General features: G+C 38.6%; 1 protein-coding gene across 5 annotated transcripts in view; it reads right to left on the reverse strand.

Moving 5' to 3' along the window:
- Positions 1-1,726: 1,726 nt before the first annotated feature.
- adamts9 (ADAM metallopeptidase with thrombospondin type 1 motif 9) overlaps positions 1,727-18,476 on the reverse strand; it is a 185,027-nt gene continuing 168,277 nt past the window's right edge. For 3 of the 5 annotated variants that reach the window (XM_062969683.1, XM_062969681.1, XM_062969685.1), the window contains 6 exons: positions 18,152-18,246; positions 17,917-18,050; positions 15,787-15,878; positions 14,347-14,451; positions 10,601-10,695; positions 1,727-8,143 (listed from right to left, as the gene is read on the reverse strand). In XM_062969683.1, the coding sequence (XP_062825753.1) occupies positions 10,606-10,695; positions 14,347-14,451; positions 15,787-15,878; positions 17,917-18,050; positions 18,152-18,246 (516 nt within the window). In that variant the 3' untranslated portion in view covers positions 1,727-8,143; positions 10,601-10,605. The other 2 variants (XM_062969682.1, XM_062969684.1) reach the window with 2 other exon arrangements.

Below are 18,476 nucleotides of genomic sequence, written 5' to 3' on the forward strand. Positions count from 1 at the left end.
CATCTGCATTGTGCTGAACTTGCTTGAAGCAGCTTGGAAACAGGCTGAAAAAACCTCAGTAATTACAAATATATTGGTTGTTCTTGTTGTGTGCTTAATTTCCTACTATAAGACCCTATCATGCAGTTTTCTCTGCAAGATTTGTTAAGAGGGGAGTTGAATTCTTCTGAAGCTGAGAGATATTTGTCCAGATTCATCCAGTATGTATCCATGGTCAAATGGGGATTTGAACCCTGGTCTCCAGACTCATAGTCCAACCCACTATACTATGCTGGCTTTCACATGTAGTTTAGCAGCAGCTATTAAAACAAGGGCTTCTACTATAGTTAGCTCTAAGGCATGTTTCTTTTCCACTTTCTTATTATTGTCATTTGTTTTAGATAAGAACTGCTTAAGCATGTTTCCGCTGTAGAAACCCTGCCAAGCACTGATAAGCATGACAAATACTATATACACTGGAAATACTTAAAAATAAAGCAAGCTGTAATTTGAAAGCAAGCAAGTGCAAGGAAGAAACACATAGCTCAGTACACTCTTTATTGTAAGCCCTATTTGGATCTCAAAAATGTGTATTACTTTTTATGACAATCCCTTTTTTCCTTATTGTTTTGTATTTCCTGTTATAATCTACTCTCTCGTAACTTAAAACCATTAGACATGGCCCTATCATCTGGGGCAGCAAAGAACATACCTGCCCCCTCCTCTCTGACAGCCCTTTCAAGAGTGCAGCCATGTCACCCCCAATTTTCTCTTCACTAGGCTTAACATGCATGCATAGCTCCTTCAACCAGTCTATGTTTTTTGCCCAGACATAGAACCTTCACCAGAATAGGAACATCACCTCTTTGCTTTCTATCCAGAAAAGGATTGGTAAAGTGTTGTAGTCAGGAACTCCCCTGTGGCGAACACTGCTTGAACACAGCTTAGGTGTGCAAAGGGTATTGTTTTACCTTCATGTCTTGAACAGAGGAAAGAACCAGCAGAAAAATGAGCAAAAAAGCCAGTTTGCTGCAGGGACTGGGGATGCGACACTGAATGGTCCATTGGCTTTCTCAGGTGCTGTCACAGAGCAAGAGTTCTGATGAAGGCTCTGGCTGTGCTGGTTGGGAATTTGGGAATTTTAATCCACCCAAAAGTAACTTGTCTCTAATCCATTGTTGTTTAAATGTTGCGCGTCTTAAAATAATTTCTGGCTTATGGTGACTCCCACCTCATCATACCTTTGGCGGCAGCTCTCAGCGGCGCTCTGGTTCGCTGCTGGCTGTTGGGAAGCCACTGCCACATGTCCCACTTCACCAGCATTTCCATGGCTATATTTGTTCACAAGGGGGTTGCCACTGCTTTTTTTCTGAATCTGGTGGAGCATCTACTCTTTATGTGTTTGGCACCACTTTAACTGTCATAGCTCAATGCTATGGAATCATGGGAGTTGTAGTTTTAGATGGTCTTTAGCTTTCTCTGCCAAAGAGTGCTAGTGTCTCACCAAACAACTCTCATGATTCCACGGCATTAAGCCATGGCAGTAGTGGTGTCAAACTGCATTAATTCTCTGCTGTAGATATGCCCTGATGGAAGTTTCTAGGACCAAGCAGAGATTCAAATCCTGGTCTCTCAGTGTTCTAGTCTAACACTCAAATTACTACATCATATTGGCTCTTGATTCACTGTTACGTTTCTTTTTTCTTCCCCATGAGAATGATTATATCACAAAATGACCAGACAGCACTTTTTTTTTATTAAAAAAACAACTTTATTGAAACCCATGTGTACAGTGTGTTTTGGCCATAGGATACCACATAGGCAATGACATATGGTGGTAAACAAAGGAAGACCACAGAAACACATCTTGTAATCTTTTTGATGGTCCAAAAGAAATTAAGAAAAAAAGAAAGCAGAATATCCAAAGTGCCTGCAAAAGTTATTGAGTTTCATAAAAATAATGTCATGGGTACAAGAGTACAATATTTATATATGCACTTGACATGGTCCTCCTTTTGCAAAGCAATGACAACCCATCAGTCACACTAAAAATAGTATGTAACAATCATTTCTTTACATTTCATAATTTTAAGGCTTTTTTTGCCCTGTTGATAGTCATTATGATACTACTTGGTATAAAAGCAGGTACAGTCTTTTAAAAAACAATATTTCTTAGCATAAATACTTACTCACTTCATTACTGAAAACAAAAAGCAAATTGCAAATTTCTAAGCATCAATTAAGCACCACTGTTTCTGTCCTAATGCTTATAGTGCAATTTTCCCTTTTCCTTACACATTTTTTAAAAGGATGAGTGGCAATAACTTTTAATTTTTTTTTAAAAAAAGCTATACCTTAAACTACTTGTGGTTCCTATAGAATGTATCTTGAAATGGTATTTTTGGCATTTTGTAAAGAAAGTACACAACCTTCATATGAACATTTAGTCTGCCCCAGATATCTAGATGTTTAGTTCTTTTGAGATGTATGATAAGATAATTTATGTAGAGAACAATACATGTACAGCTAAATGAAATGTAGCCTAATTCATCTGGATGGCAGAAAGCAAAAACTTTTAGATGATGAGATTTTAGATAATGTCAGTGAACATATGAAACTGCTTATATTGTATAGGTCCATTTAGTCTAGTATTGTCTACTTAGACTGCCAGGAACCTTGGAAGGATCATGGTGAGATCCCTTTCAGTGGAGAAATTATACCCCAAACAATCAAAGCATGATTTTTTTTCCTACTGGGTGAGAACATTTATCTTAAACGGAACTTCAACTACGTGACCTTGTCAAACGGCCACGGGCATCGCTCTGTTTAGTTGGAGGGTATGGGGAATCCAGTGCCCTACATTTCACATCACTCGGCTTCAGCTGAGAATGATCACATGGGGGGAAGTGTGGCGTGCACGGCTTCCCCTCATTGTGTCTAACGGCAACATGGGAAGTTCTGCCCTCCTTTACCCATGGAACCATGCCACCGTCATCTGACGGGAGCCGGCCAGCTCAGTTGGTGACCAAGGCCAAATTGGCACATACCGTCGAAAAGGTCTTAAAGATCATCATCTAGCTGGCCCAATATTGCCTATTTTGACTGGTAGAAGTTTGCTTATTTCAGATATGTTCCGATCTAGAAGATCTACTAGGGCTTTATGAATGCAAAATGTGCATGCCACTGATGAGCCACAGCAGTACAGAACCAATACATAATGAATGAGGGTATATAGTGGCCAATATAATAATGTAATGTAAAACAAAGCCTGTTTGCAGAATGCTGAGGTTGTATGTGTGTGTGTGTGCATATGTGTTTCTAGTGAAACTTGTCTACAGAAGGTCACACGCTGGCCTTGATCCAACCAAGGTAAAACGCCTGTCTTGCAGATAACTGAGTTTATATTGGAAGGAAATCCAATATTTAGAAAGCTTGTCTTTTTTAACACAAGTTGCCCATTTTATCCTATCTACGTGGATTCACACATTCCAGGGTATTGTTCTCATGAGTCACATTAGAGATCTAATTCATTTCCAACCATGTTGGTGCATGAGGTCTCCAGATAGGCCCATCCACAACTTACAATGCCAATGAAGCATCTGGTTCTTGTATATTTGGCAGTAAAACAGAGTCTCAACATAACTGAACTCCTAGTAATCAAGATTAACCTTCTGGCTCTTCTGAATTATTTCTGGAGCAAAATCCAGCAACTATGGTTATCCCTAGATACAACCTGTTGAACAGATGGTTGTGTTTAGACTAGAAATGAAATTTTCAGTAATTTAAATACAGCAAATGGAAAATGTCTATCGTTTCCCATCCCAAACACCCCCAGCTATATAGAGGGAATGGCAATTTTTCACCCCCAAGGATGTAATCTCTAATTTGATGTAGAAAAAATACACAAAACATGAGAGCAAAATTGGATACAGGGAGCCCATGTATGTGTGTTTATGTATGTCTATGTATAAAATATACAAATGTCACTCTGGAAAGAATAATCATATCTAGGGATTCTATTTGGTTATTTGGGGTGCTGTTTCAGAAAATTGTATTGGATAGACCACATCAGCACACATATCGAAAAGTGTGCATTTTTCTCTAACATTTATTTTAGAATTTGTTTTCTGAAGTCATTACTTTGCAGATCTGTTTCAAATCAGAAACAGCCAAGAGGCTTGTGGAACCTTAAAGACTAACAAATCCTAAAGAGGAACAAGTTTTAATTGGCATAAGCTTTCCTTTGCAGACATCAAGGACAACAGTTTACACATCAGAGTTTTAAAGAGAGCCAAATGATTTTTTTCAGATGGAAATAGACATGTAGGCATCCAGAGAAAATCGTAAACTGCCTCATTATCACAAAACGGAATGCAAGAATTGAGCAACATGGTGCCCTGATTGTGCAAAGACTTCAGAGTCTTAAATGTATTTTCCTCTGTCAGTCATATCAAAATGCTAAGGACAGTGAGAAAAGAGTTAACAATTCTGATGGCACCATATTGCTTATAAGGTGTAGTTTAACTTAGACAATTGATGTCAACTTAGGGCAATTGATGGTGAAAGGAAAGTCTGTAGCTGAAGAATACATATTATAGAAACACAGAATGGGAAAAACATGACTCAGGAAAACTAGATATAGTAAAACAACAAATGGAATACTGCAATACTTCAGATGAGCAGACTAAAGTGGACAGGAAAGGGAAGATTTGGAATGATAACTGAAGCAAGACAAGGAAAAACTGCAAAGATTTACAGTTGATCTTTAAGAAAATAAAAATAATGACCACGGGTGACTTACATAAACTTAAGATGAAGACACAAGATTTTCTATATCTTGGCTCAGGCATTAATCATAATGGAGAAGCTACCTTGCATTTCGGTGGGCAGCTTATGAAGGAACTAGACAAGATTCTCAAGTATCAAGATATATCATTGAGTTGAGATGGTCCATTGCATTGCCAATTTTAACATATGGTTTCAAAACCTGGACAGGGAAGAATGCTGACAGGAAAAAATGAACTCATTTGAAATGTGAAAAAGACACTGTGGAGTGCTAAAAAGACACATCACTGGGCCCTAGAGCAAATCAAGCCTGAACTCTCCCTAGAGGCCAAGATGACTCAACAGACACTGTTATACTTAGGACACATCAGAGAAGGCATGACTCACTAGAAAAGGCAACCATGATTGGTAAGGATGAATGCGGGAGAAAAAGAGGAAGACTGAATTCCAAACTCAATCAAGGAAGCAGGGATGCCTTGAGTGTGCAAGATCTGAGCAGGGCTGTTGATGATAGAGAAACACAGACATTTCTCGTTCATAGGGTTGTTATAATTCAAAGTCAAGGTGGTGGCAGTTAACAGTAGTAGCAATATGACATGACACAAAGTCCTTCATCAGTAAACAGCTGTCAATTGAGGTCTACTTTGGCAAGATGGATGAAGTTCTTTATGTCTCCAATGTATGAGTTTTAAAAGTTGCAGGGGTAAGGTAAAATCTTTGCACTTTCAGTTAGATCAATTGCTGCTACTGTGGCATTTTTAATTAATACATCACTACAAGAAAATTGTGAAACAGAAGAATGGAACAGTTTATCCATATTTGTTAAGTTTTTGCAAGTCTGGTACTGCAGGCAGCAGTTTTGCTGTCGCTGACAGTCACCCCAAACATGATTGTGGATATTGAACTTTGGTATGTCCCAAACAAAGTGGATTTCTCCTCTGCCCTGATCACAGAATATGTGTTGGTAGTACTTACCTCTTGGGAATCAGTCATACACAATTCAATAACTGATTGTGTGGTATTGGTTTATTTTTCTAATCATCTGTATAATAAATTAATGCATTAGGAGGAATTTTATTTTGCTTGGTATACTTTCTTTTTTTGAGGTATTAATATTTCCAGTTCTGATTCATAGCCAGGAAAAAAAACACGGCACAAGGGGGCCTGGAGTCTTCAGAAAGAACAGTAGAAATCATGTGACTCCTGCCTCATGCTTGGTGGTGAATGAGAACTCAAAAAGTATGATCTTTGCATCTGTGGGCTGAAGTCCATGAAAGCTTATGCCGAGTAAAACTAGTTAGTCCTTATTCCTAATTTTTCTTGCAACAGACTGAGACAGCTACCCCCACATGGCTGCAAATATGCATGAAATGAAGGAGTGCTAAGAAATCGGTATAATTCCTAGGAAATACATTCATTTCCTAAGCCTAAATAAATAAACACAAGGTCCATTTTTCTGATCCAGTTTCAGTTACAACAGAGCAAGGAGCTAAATTGTACACTGATTGACAATCTCTTCTCACAAACTACAGGCAGTCTCCGGGTTGCAAACATGACTTACAAATGACTGATAGTTCAATAGGAAGTGAGGGAAATCTACTCCTAGGGAGGAAAATTCTCTTCTGAAAGAGTTATTATGGGGGACAGGGGTCTCCACTGAAGCTTTATCACCAATCCTTGTTTCCACAAGTTATTTTTTTTTCAAAATCCAATTATCACAGGGACGAAAAATGAGGTGAAATCTTCTGAACAGGGGCATTGACAACGAAACAAACATCACAGGGATGTTCACCCCTATGCTATCCAAAGCTAATATATATACACTTACACTTAACATTTGTATCCGTTCCAACTTACAAATTCAATTTAAGAACAAGCCTAAGAACCTATCTTGTTTGTAACTTGGGGAGTGCCTGTACATATTCCTTAAAATTTTCTATTTTCAGACAACTGTTTTCACGTCATCTTGCCTGCAACCACAGATTTCCAGTGTCTTACAAAAAATTTGGGAGCATACTCTTAGCTATCTAGGCTGCTGATGTTGGAGCTATGGAATCTGAAGACTAAAGAACCCAGCTACTGCTCCTTGATCTTTTCTTTGAGGAAAGAACTTTCTGTGAACTTCTAAAGAGCACTAAGATTCCCTTGAACTCTGTTTAAAAGTCACTATCTTATTTTCAAAGGCTGGCATCCTGATAGTAATGTACTCTACTGTTGTATGCATTTTTCTTTTAGTCATCACAGAAAGAAGAACTCAAAACCTCTTCCATACAATGGCCTCTATCTTCTCAAAACTGACTATTTCCAGGGGCCCTGTGCTATGACTGAATAGTAGCCAGCGGAGAGAAGTGGGCAGTGGTGGAGGGACTTGTTATGCACCTATATTCTCTAAGGGACAATCAAACAACAAAGATATAGACTTTGGAGGAATCCTCAAAAGATGACATGAGTCCTGAGAAAGGTGAGAAGAGAGACAGATGAGTCCTGAGGAAGGTGAGAAGGGTGACAGGGCATTATTCTGTCTGAACAAAACTTTATGCCCTGTCGCTCAGTGCAGAATCTTGGCCAATGTTTGGATGTGACCTCAATTGACCTCAAATTACTTATTCATCTTCCATTACTATGTAGTGTGCCACAGAATTTAGTTTGTAAATCCTAACGGATATTAATAAATATTATCATGTTAGCACCAAGCCAGTGGCTATTAAGGTACTGGCCAAAAGAGGTTGTTTGCTATTACAAAAAATATCCATAGCTATCAACAAAGCCATGGTATCCTGTTGTATTTTCACTGAGTCCCTGCATAACACGATGGACTTACACATTTTTTTTGAAAAAAATATCATCATGTTCTCTTTCTCCCAAGAAAGAAGTTCTAAAATGCCAAAAATACCTAACACAAACCATTTAGCACCTTACAAAGATCAGTGCAGCCTGTAACAATGATGAAAAATGACTGATTGAAGGTAAACAATTGAGTATAGTGACAATAAAAGTATCACTTTTGTCATAATGCTACATATAATGTAGAGTACGTAAAATGCAGTGGTATGACTGCAAGATTTAAAAATTAAAATTAAAAAAAACCACAGGATAAGCAGCCTTAATATAAACATTTTACGTACAAAAATATTAAATCAAAAATAAATAATTCCAGACATAAATATTATACTTTACAACTTTAAGAATATACATCACACACTCCCATACATGCACGCGCGCGCACACACACATACATATGCAAACAAGCATAGACATGCATGCATCCATACACACATTCAGATGCACACAAAGAGGAAAAAGTACAAAAGTGGAAGGCAAGAGGTATTGCTTCATTATCCTTCATCCGTCTTGCTTCAACTCCCGGCATTCAGAACTCCTGGGAATTAAAAACATGATGCAGACTTCTCATTTCAACTTTCACTAGCACTGGTGGGCTAAAAAAGAACAGTTTGTCCCTTCGTAGGGGAAGCCATAAGGACACAAAAGAGCACTAGTTCCTTTTCTTTCTTTATATAGATCAATCTGGGTCAAATATATTTTTGTACTTTCTCCTGGAAGCATAATATCCTCAACTCTAAATCCTTGTATCATGAAAATTACATCTATGGCATTTCCTATTGGCTTTGTATGCTTCTAAAGGAATTCTGCTTGTCTGGCCACACATGCTCAAGGAATTATTTATTCTTTCCTATAATCTGGATGTCAACAAAAATTGTGGGATGGTTGCCATCTCACATAACCTCTATGTGTACACCCTTCCAATTGGCAAAAGGCATTTGTGTTGTATTCATGAAGTAGTCCAAAGACTCTGGTGTGAAGGGCATTCAGTGGTGCCACTGCATCTGTAGCTGTTTAATCACAACCATGACAATTGTTATAATTTATTTGTTTTATGCATTTATACAAAAGACATACTACAACTGCAACTGCTACTATTGGCACTATTTTTGTAATTTACTAAAAGATAGTAAAACTGCCCTTCATTGAAATATATCAGAGCAACGGTTGTATTATCCTAAGTCCAATGAAAACAAGACACAATAAAGCAGAAAAAAGGATTAACATGCTGGGGCCAGGAGAGAAAATGTGTTTTAACTTTGAACCAAAGAGACAGCAAAGTGATTGATGGCCATTCCTTTATGGAGACAGAGTTCCACAAATAGGGCACAATAAAAGCAGATTCCCCTTTTTATTAACACCAAATGACTGAGATTCTACATGGCTGACTATAGCGTAAACATTCTGTATGTGGAACTCTGCTATGGTTGTTCTATCACCAAGCCCAGGACTCAGCATTGTGTTGTGACAGACTCTCCCATAACTATTCCATTGCTGATGGAGAAAAGGGATGTGGAAGTTGGAGAAACCTTCGGCTATGTCTCCACTGCTAGTCACAGGCCAAGGAGTAAGAGCTGCTCTAGAGCAGGCATGGGCAAACTTTGGCCCTCCAGGTGTTTTGGACTTCAACTCCCACAATTCCTAACAGCCGGCAGGCTGTTAGGAATTGTGGGAGTTGAAGTCCAAAACACCTGGAGGGCCAAAGTTTGCCCATGCCTGATCTGGAGGATGATGTATGTGTGACTATAGGAATATAAGCAAGAGCTTCACAGATCCTGTCCACTCTCCACCAGCAATAGAACAGCCATGGAGTGGAGTAGGGGGTTACTGAAGTGAAAAGGCATATCAAGGGGACATTTTGAAAATAGTACAGGGAAGAAGAAGGTAACAACCGCCAAAACAGTCAAAAGGATCCATATACAAACCTGCATATACATATGCTATTGAAATGATGTGTGATAGATACTATGAAAAAAGCCTCCCCAAATGATCTAATGACATGGGAAGACTGGCTGAGGGGGGGGAACAAAATGTCTTTCAGGAAGTTAGCTGTTAAATTAGCAATGGAGACAACTAAAGTCGAAGCAAATACAGTAGAGTCTCACTTATTCAACATAAACAGACTGGCAGAACGTTGGATAAGTGAATATGTTGGATAATAAGGAGAGATTAAGAAAAAGCCTATTAAACATCAAAATAGGTTATGATTTTACAAATTAAGCACCAAAACATCATGTTATAGAACAAATTTGACAGAAAAAGTAGTTCATTACACATTAATGCTATGTAGTTATTGCTGTATTTACAAATTTAGCGCCAGGATATCACGATGTATTGAAAACAGTGACTACTAAAATGCGTTGGATAATCCAGAACGTTGGATAAGTGAGACTCTACTGTAGTTAGTGTATGACAAGGGGGTGTTGTACCAAAATTCTTTTTTTTTCTTTTGAGGACATAAATTTTCCAGCCTCAGCCTCCTTTTTATTCCAGTTCCCACAATTCAGAATGAATTGCATTTTGTCTCTATATACAGACAGTTTGAAATTCTGCTGACCGTCGTGTACTATTACAGTAAAGTTGAGGATACAGTCATGTCCTTATCCTAGAACTGATCTTATTAACTCAACTGCATCAGTTTGTTAGACCAGTGCACCAGAACGTCAGGCTGGATCTTCATTGTCACATAATACAGTTTCAGAATGCAGACTAACTGCATTGAACTAGATTATATAAATTGATACTGACAAATAATCAATAATCTGTATTCTGAAACTGCATTATATGGCAGTGTAGATTCAGCCTCAGGCTGTGTTCATATAATCCAAAGTCTGTTTACCCAGAATTACGTTTCATTTAAATGAATAGTATTTATTGACTAATCAATTGATTACTTGCTTATTTATCACAAGTAAATATATTCCTGAGTATCAGGGGTTTTGTCATAGATTCTTAAATGCTTTTATAGCAGCAAATTCCAAAAATTAGAACTTACCATTGCTAAAACACTTGGACATCGAGGCCAGTTCCAGATGATGGAGTACATTTTCCACAGTAACCACCACATTTCCCTATAACTTTGGTACCATCCTATAGTTTAAGAAAGAATAAATGAGTCAGAATAAAGTAATGCACACACACACACACACACACACTTACATACACATATGGATAAATATCCCAGATGAGCAATATCTGGGATAGGAATAAGGCTGGATCTACATTGTCCTATACCCCAGGATCTGATCCCATATTATCTGTTTATCCCAGATTATCTGGTAGTGTAGACTCATATAATCCAGTTCAAAGCAGATAATCTGGGATCAGATCCTGGGATATACGACAGTGTAAATCCAGCCTAAGAGCACAATACCAACACTAATGGCTTGTCTACTGACACAAACAACAATGACAAAAACAAACAACCCAGACTCAATCTGAATGAACACTGGCTGTCCCCACAATGAACAAGTTTTTGGTGTTTTGTTTTGTATTTTGCCCCCACTTTGTCTCTAGAATTTGCTGGAAATTCAGGACAGTTTGGACAATGGGATCAGGTTTGATTCAGTCTGATCTGCTGTCCAAATTACACACAGGCAGCATCGTCCTTTCCTCATGCTCATCAGTGCAGGAAAAGAGGATGGATCATGTCCGTGTTGTTGCCATCACTACTAGCCATCAACAAGGCTCCATCAGAGCCTACGGCCATTGTGGACACCTCTGCTGATGTCAGACTGGGCACCTGTGCAATCAGCAAGAAGGGGGGGAGGTATTACAAAGAGGGCCATGGCTGTCTACTTGTAACATCAGCAGAGATGGTCACAGCAGCCAGGAGTTCAGACGGAGCTGTCTCGTTGGACGTAAGCAGCAGTGGTGGCATCATGAAAATGATGGGTAGCCCCAGTGGAGCGGATGCGCCTAGACAATGGTCCTGATTTCCACTGAGCTAACCTATCCAGCATCGATGAACTCTTCAGAATAAGTCCTAGTAAACAGAATGGAGATTACTTCTGAGTAGACAAGTTATTTTTTCAAAACTCTAAAAGATGTTATTTTGCTTTGAAAGAGCTTTTTTTCAGAGAGAAAAAATAATTATGATGAAGAAATGAGGCAAACAAGACAAACATCAACTTCCAGACTCACATTAACTTGATCTCCATTTAAAATATTGTGAGCTAATACAGCCTTTCCATATTTTAGCAGTAAACTCTAGATCTGTGACCAGTGCAGTTGAAGGGCCCTTCCACACTGCCATATAATCCAGATTTTCAAAGTAGATAATCCACATTATCATCTTTGAACTGGATTATATGAGTCTACACTGCAACATAATCCAGTTCAAAGCAGATAATCTTGGGTTTTATATGGCAGTGTGGAAGGGGCCTTAGCTAACATACATATGAGTCCAATAAATCTTCTAACTCCTCCCCTAAAGTATATACTGTACTTGGATCTTTTTTGACATTCAACTATTTCTCAGAAGGAAAAAGACAGATCAAGGATAGGCCAAGTGGCATTCAAGACTTCTCGGTCCCTTTTTTGCTATTAATATGAAAATTCTGTACGATATTATTGATCTGTGAACCTGGTACCCAATTCCTATGAGCAGTGTTGCTCCCTTATTCTCTTCGTATTTAAATTTCAAGAGCAATGTCTGATAGGTTATGCAGGTAAAGTGATGTATTCTACATCAATTGCCTCTTAGCTTTCATTTTAATTTTGTCAGCTGGGACTCTCACTTGGTCTTTTGTGCTCTAAGCACTGATTCCTTTCAGCTGCTTTAGATTTACCAGTGAAAGCTTTCTTCTGCACTGTCACTTTTAAGATTGAGTCTAAAATGGCTTTTATTTTTCACTGCCCTGGCTTCTCTGTTTTAAATGGTGACAGCTAAAATTGTGAACAGCTCAAGCTTGACAGTAGTTCTGTTGTTTGGGGTGCCCTGTCCAGGGCAACAAACAAAATCTTGCAAAGTAAACACACAGATATTATATGCCATTTCTCTTTCATGTTTCTATCCAAGTGGTTTTATTTAAGAAACCTAGGGCCCTTCCAGACAGCCCTATAGCTCAGAATATCAAGGCAGAAAATCCCACAATATCTGCTTTGATATTGTGGGTTAGCCGAATCCACACTTAGATAATGTGGGATTTTCTGCCTTGATATTCTTGGATATAGGACTGTGTGGAAGAGCCCCAGGTGATATAGGGCCCTTCCAGACAGACCCTATATCCCAGGATCTGATCCCAGGTTTTCTGTTTATCCTAAATTATCTGGCAGTTGGGACTCATACAATTCAGTTTAAAGCAGAAAACCTGGGATCAGATCCTGGGATATAGGGTCTGTCTGGAAGGGCCCATAGTACAGTAGAGTCTCACTTATCCAACACTCGCTTATCCAATGTTCTGGATTATCCAACACATTTTTGTAGTCAATGTTTTCAATACATCATTTTGGTGCTAAATTCATAAATACAGTAATTACTACATAGCATTACTACGTATTGAACTACTTTTTCTGCCAAATTTGTTGTATAAAATGATGTTTTGGTGCTTAATTTATAAAATCACAACCTAATTTGATGTTTAATAAGCTTTTCCTTAATGCCTCCTTATTATCCAACATATTCGCTTATCCAACATTCTGCCGGCCCGTTTATGTTGGATAAGTGAGACTCTACTGTAATTTGATTTCTGAGAGTATTAGGTCCAATTTTGCATGCATCAATTTGGTAAGATCACAAAGGCTTTGAGAACCAGGGAACAAGATGTAGATTATTCCTTGGGAATGTCCTAATTCTGACAAAATGCTCTATAATGTTTCATTCTTTGGAAGATTTTCACCCTGCTCCTCACTCTGTATGTGCTGTCTCAGCTTCCTGAATACCTCTGGATCATTTGGGGGAAGATTTTAAGTACTGCCTATTAGCCAGTGGGTACTGGAAAGGTAAACATTGAATTTACCCCATACTGGTTTGTTTAAAAGTTTACTGCTTTTTGAGGCTGAAAAGTACTACACAACTGGCATATACAACTGCATCTAACACAAAGAAAAGAGATTCCACCAAAGCTTTAGGAAGAACTTCCTGATGGTAAGAGCTGTTGGGCAGTGGAATATGCTGTTTCAGAGTGTAGTGGAGTCTCCTTCTCTGGAGGTTTTTAAGCATGGCCATCTGCATGGCCATCTGCCTGGGGTACTTTGATTGTGTGTTCCTGGATGACGGGGTTGGACTGGATGGCCCTTGTGGTCTCTTTCCAACTCTATGGTTTTATGATTCTAACTGTGTTAAAGAAAGGCTTTGCTGTGTGTCTGCAAATGCTGTACCTGGATCCAGAATGAGAGCGAAGGAGGGAGGCCCACAGGTCCTTGGAGGAGTAATCCTCTTAGCACTTTATTATGCTCAGTAGCCCTGTTAGAGCAGGCTCCCAACTGTACACTTCCTGAGGACTCAGACAACTAATTAAAGAAGTGTCTGGACCACTGTGCACAATGTTTTTAGCTTCACGGTTAAGCAGACCCACTAATTAATTGCAATAATACAGATCAAGTTGAATTTATGCCAATCTGTTTCTACAAATCCACCCATAACAGACTATGTTTTGCATTTCATGCACTTTACATTAGATTTCAAAAGATTGGTTTAGTTCCCCTCCTCCCAGGAGGAGGCACATTGCAATTAGCTGTATGTCAGGAAAGTAGCAATATGCTGTGTTTGGTATGAACGTTGTCACATTTTTTCCTTACTGGTGATTTTATAATTTCGGAAACAGCGTAGTTTCCTTGGGAGAGCCATTTTGATGCTTGTGGTACTGCTAGATCAGTTCCAGAGAGGTTGATGCTAAAGCGACCCTTGAAAAAATTAGAAAAGGAAAAGGCAAGCATTATACACACTTCCTGAAATGGTTACTGAACAATACAATATGCACATAAAATGAAATAAAATGTCTGCAAACTCCCATGGAACAGTGTCGCTATTCTAACAAGATCTCCCTGGCAATGTTTTCAATTGTTCCAAACCCTCATAGCGATTAGCACATACTGTACAAATCACAGCAGGAGTGAGATTAAGTGTTTCTTCTCATTCCCAGCTTTCTGAAGGAAGGCTGCTTTACAGCAGACCGCCAGCTGAGGGCATTCTTGTCCTTTGCCTAATAATGTCATGCACTTCATGTTCTGCTGGTGATCAGAGAGAGCTAACCAGGCTTTTTCCATATTTGACTAACTGAAGAGACATATTTTCTTTTTCCCTTCTTAACTTGTTATTATTAAATAGAGAAACATTCTAATTAATGCAATGCTTAAAAGGATGGGACTCTTAATACAATGCTTCCTAAGTGTGAAACATAGTAATTTAAGAATAGTGTAGCTCAAGAAATACTTGCTACTACATAAAATTACCTAGTTACTTAGATGGCTTTTACAGGTTCTCATCTGGAGCCCCTGATCATCCAAAATGACCAGATAGTCCTATCTCTTTGCTCATCCACTATATTTAGAATTCCTTTTCCACAGAGTCACATCTGACACTACCTTTGTAATATTGCAGAGAAAGGAGCAGATCTTTTTATTTGCTCAGAATTTTACACTTGTATCTTTTACTTGAGTGGTTCTTATTTCTAGGAACCTCTTAAGGAGCCGTGATGGCTCAATGGGTTAAACTCTTGTGCTGGCTAAACTGCTGACCTGAAGGTTGCCGGTTTGAATCCATGAGATGGGGTGAGCTCCCATCTGTCAGCTCTAGCTTGTGGGGACATGAGAGAAGCCTCCAAGCAGGATGGTAACACATCTGGGTGTCCCCTGGGCAATGTCTCTGTAGACGGCCAATTCTCTCACACCAGAAGCGACTTGCAGTATGTTCTCAAGTCACTTCTGACATGATTAAAAAATTAGGAACCTCTTTACAATATTATCCTTTTTCACAAAATGATGTTAGATGACTGATTAACTGCTTTTTTTTGTTTGCTGCCCTGAGAACACTTTTGAAGAACATAAGTCACATTAACAAATTGTTTGAGTACTGCTGTTTGAAGAGAAGGCACTCTTATGCCGGAAAAAAGGAAGTATTCGATTAGGAGGAAGGATAGAATACAACAACAACTGAAGTGTGACTACTTTGATCAAGAAAAATCTCAATTCTGGACTGTAACAAATGGATCCATGATTCGGGGAACATTGCTGAGTTACCTGTGGGCACTTGGCTGCACTGTAGCAATCCCCAGCAGTGGCAAAAGGAACAGGTCGTCCATCAAGTGTCTGTGCAAATTGTAAATCAGTTGCTGCGAAAAAGAAGAAAAATGAAACAAAACAAATGTATTAGTTTTCATGTAGCTCAACTGTCTTTATACATTGGTTATATGGATCCACTGGTGAGTTCTATACATAATAAAGCTGACAATCAAGTGTGCAACTTGGAATGACATTTAGACGTGTGCACATTAAAAGTGGGAAAGGATCTCTTGAAAAACCTTTAAGATTAGAAGCATCTTAAATATGCAAAAACACCAAGCTTTTAAATCTCCCTACTTTTATCCAGAGGAAACATGCTCAGGGTATTTCTGCTGAGATTTTTCTAGCCTCCGATCTATATTCTATTTTTCCTATTATGTTTTGCATCATGTTAGAAATCTCAGGATTTTCGTGGAGGTGGAGCAGAGGCATGCTTCATCTCAAGTTGATTTGGGTACGGTATAAACAGGCTTTAGATTGGTCCTATGCTGTGTAAAGATCTGCAACTTAATTCCATTTGGCTTAACTCAAATCCCACTGTCACCTCTCAGCAGTATTTCAAGAAGAACAGTCTCTAGACCAAAGTCTGGCTGAAACAAAGATAAGCTACAGCATTTCTGCTAAGAGTGAAACATGCCACACACTTTTTGCTGCACGTCTTTTCTGCTCTCAAGCATGGCTTGAATTTAAAAAGAAAGCTCTAAGGAGACCATATACCGTTGACTCCAATAATTTATTATTCTACCATTGGAAAAAATGGCCTGACATGTGCAGCAGGATTTACAAGGCTACATTTCTGTTTTATCACATTTGAACTTTAAAGAGATAAATAAAACTTTCCAGAAGCTTAATGTGTAGTAATGTATAAGAATTTGGAGCAAACTCTAGGAAAAAGAGATTCGGAACTTACCTAAAGAAAAACTACTGTACCATAACGCAAGCCTTCTTAGACTGTGGGTTGTGACTCTATTTGGAGTTCCCTAACTGAATGTGCTTTTTTCCCCCATGTCAGGAGCAACTTGAGTCGCTTCTGGAGTGAGAGAATTGGCCGTCTGCGAGGATGTTACCCAGGGGATGCCCGGATGGTTTTTTTTTTTAAATGTTTTTACCATCCTTGTGGGATTTTCAAATGTGCCTTTGAAAAAAATGTATACCTTGCCAACTAGTGGCTGTTTTAAATATCTACATGGATCTGTTAGCAACAACATGCAGCAAATGGTTCAGATGTACTTCATAAAAAAGGGAAAATTAGCCGGCCTTGTTTAGCAAGCCCTGGAAATGCTGATTTTGCTTGAAAGCTATCTTTTCAGTTTCAGACAAACATTCCTTCAGATTTTGATACTAAAAAACCAAGTTGGCTTCACAAACCATACTCAATTGAAATAAAAAACATCAGTCATCAGTCATTAAAAGTTCACAAAGAATTTGCATGTGCAGGAAGTGATAACACCACCTATTTGTTTTGGGGGAGGGAAGAAAGGATATGGATTGAATACATGTATGTGAACAAACTGTGATGGGGACAAGAGGGAGGTGGGTATGGGTTCAATTCAGGCACGTTGCTTACTTCGCAACCTGGAACCTTTTAAGTTGTAGTTATGGACCCACAAAGCATCCCACTGCAGCCCTCCCGCCCCGGAATGCTAACCAAACATTCCAGCATGGAATAAAAAATATTGCTCTGTGTCCCTTGGTATCAAATATTCAGCTAAGATTTAATTCTTTATGTAAAAATAAACAAGGCTAAAAATCACATTAGTACACAATTTTGCTTTCATCTTTAACAAATGGCAAAATTATATGTATAACAAAGAATTGTTTTAAAATAAATTTATGATTGTTGTCAGTAAATATTTGATTTGTATACCTATTCTATATACTTATTTACCTGGGGTTGCGTAAAAATTTCGCAGGCAAAAAAGGGTCACAAGTGGAAAAAGCTTTAAGAAGCACTGCCATAGTTTACCATAAATGTTAAATCCATGCAATGAAAGGACCTCACTTGCTAGATTTGTCTACTTTTAAAGGGATAATTGAATCACATGCATTAGAAAATATTCAGATGATAAAAATCTTGTTGTTACTCACTTATTATTTGCATAGCATTCAGGTCCAGCCTGACTTTGCTGAAGGTGGTAAAGCCAGCTGCGGTGTAATCTTTCCTACATTGGCAATCTTCTCTTCTACTTCCATTGTATGGACACTCGGTTGGGTTATGTAATCTGAATCAAAAGAAAGCCCTTTTTCTACTCATGACAACAAATAATAACACCAGGAACAGAAAACAAAGTAACATCAAATGCGGGGTGGCGTGTGTTCTTACCTGTAGCTGTAGACTTCTGAGAAATTCTCTGCCTCACCCTTCACCAGAGTCACATACTCTTTTGGTCTGTCAGATTCCATACCAGCACAATATATCTGAAAGAAATACACCATAATTCTATCAAATGTCTAACACTTGCTGCTAAGTGCATGGCTAGGAAATCAAAAGTTGAAAAATAGAACGGCAGAAGTCACAAAGGAAAAGAATTAATTATGGTTTAGGATTCTTGAGAAAAAATTACACAGTGCAAACAGTCATCAAGATGCAACCACATAATTAAAATTCAAGGATTAATCTCTCTGTCACACACACACACAGCTTTCAC

The sequence above is a fragment of the Anolis carolinensis genome, chromosome 2 (assembly GCF_035594765.1).
Source record: "Anolis carolinensis isolate JA03-04 chromosome 2, rAnoCar3.1.pri, whole genome shotgun sequence".
In the NCBI taxonomy this organism is placed as follows: Eukaryota; Metazoa; Chordata; class Lepidosauria; order Squamata; family Dactyloidae; genus Anolis; species Anolis carolinensis.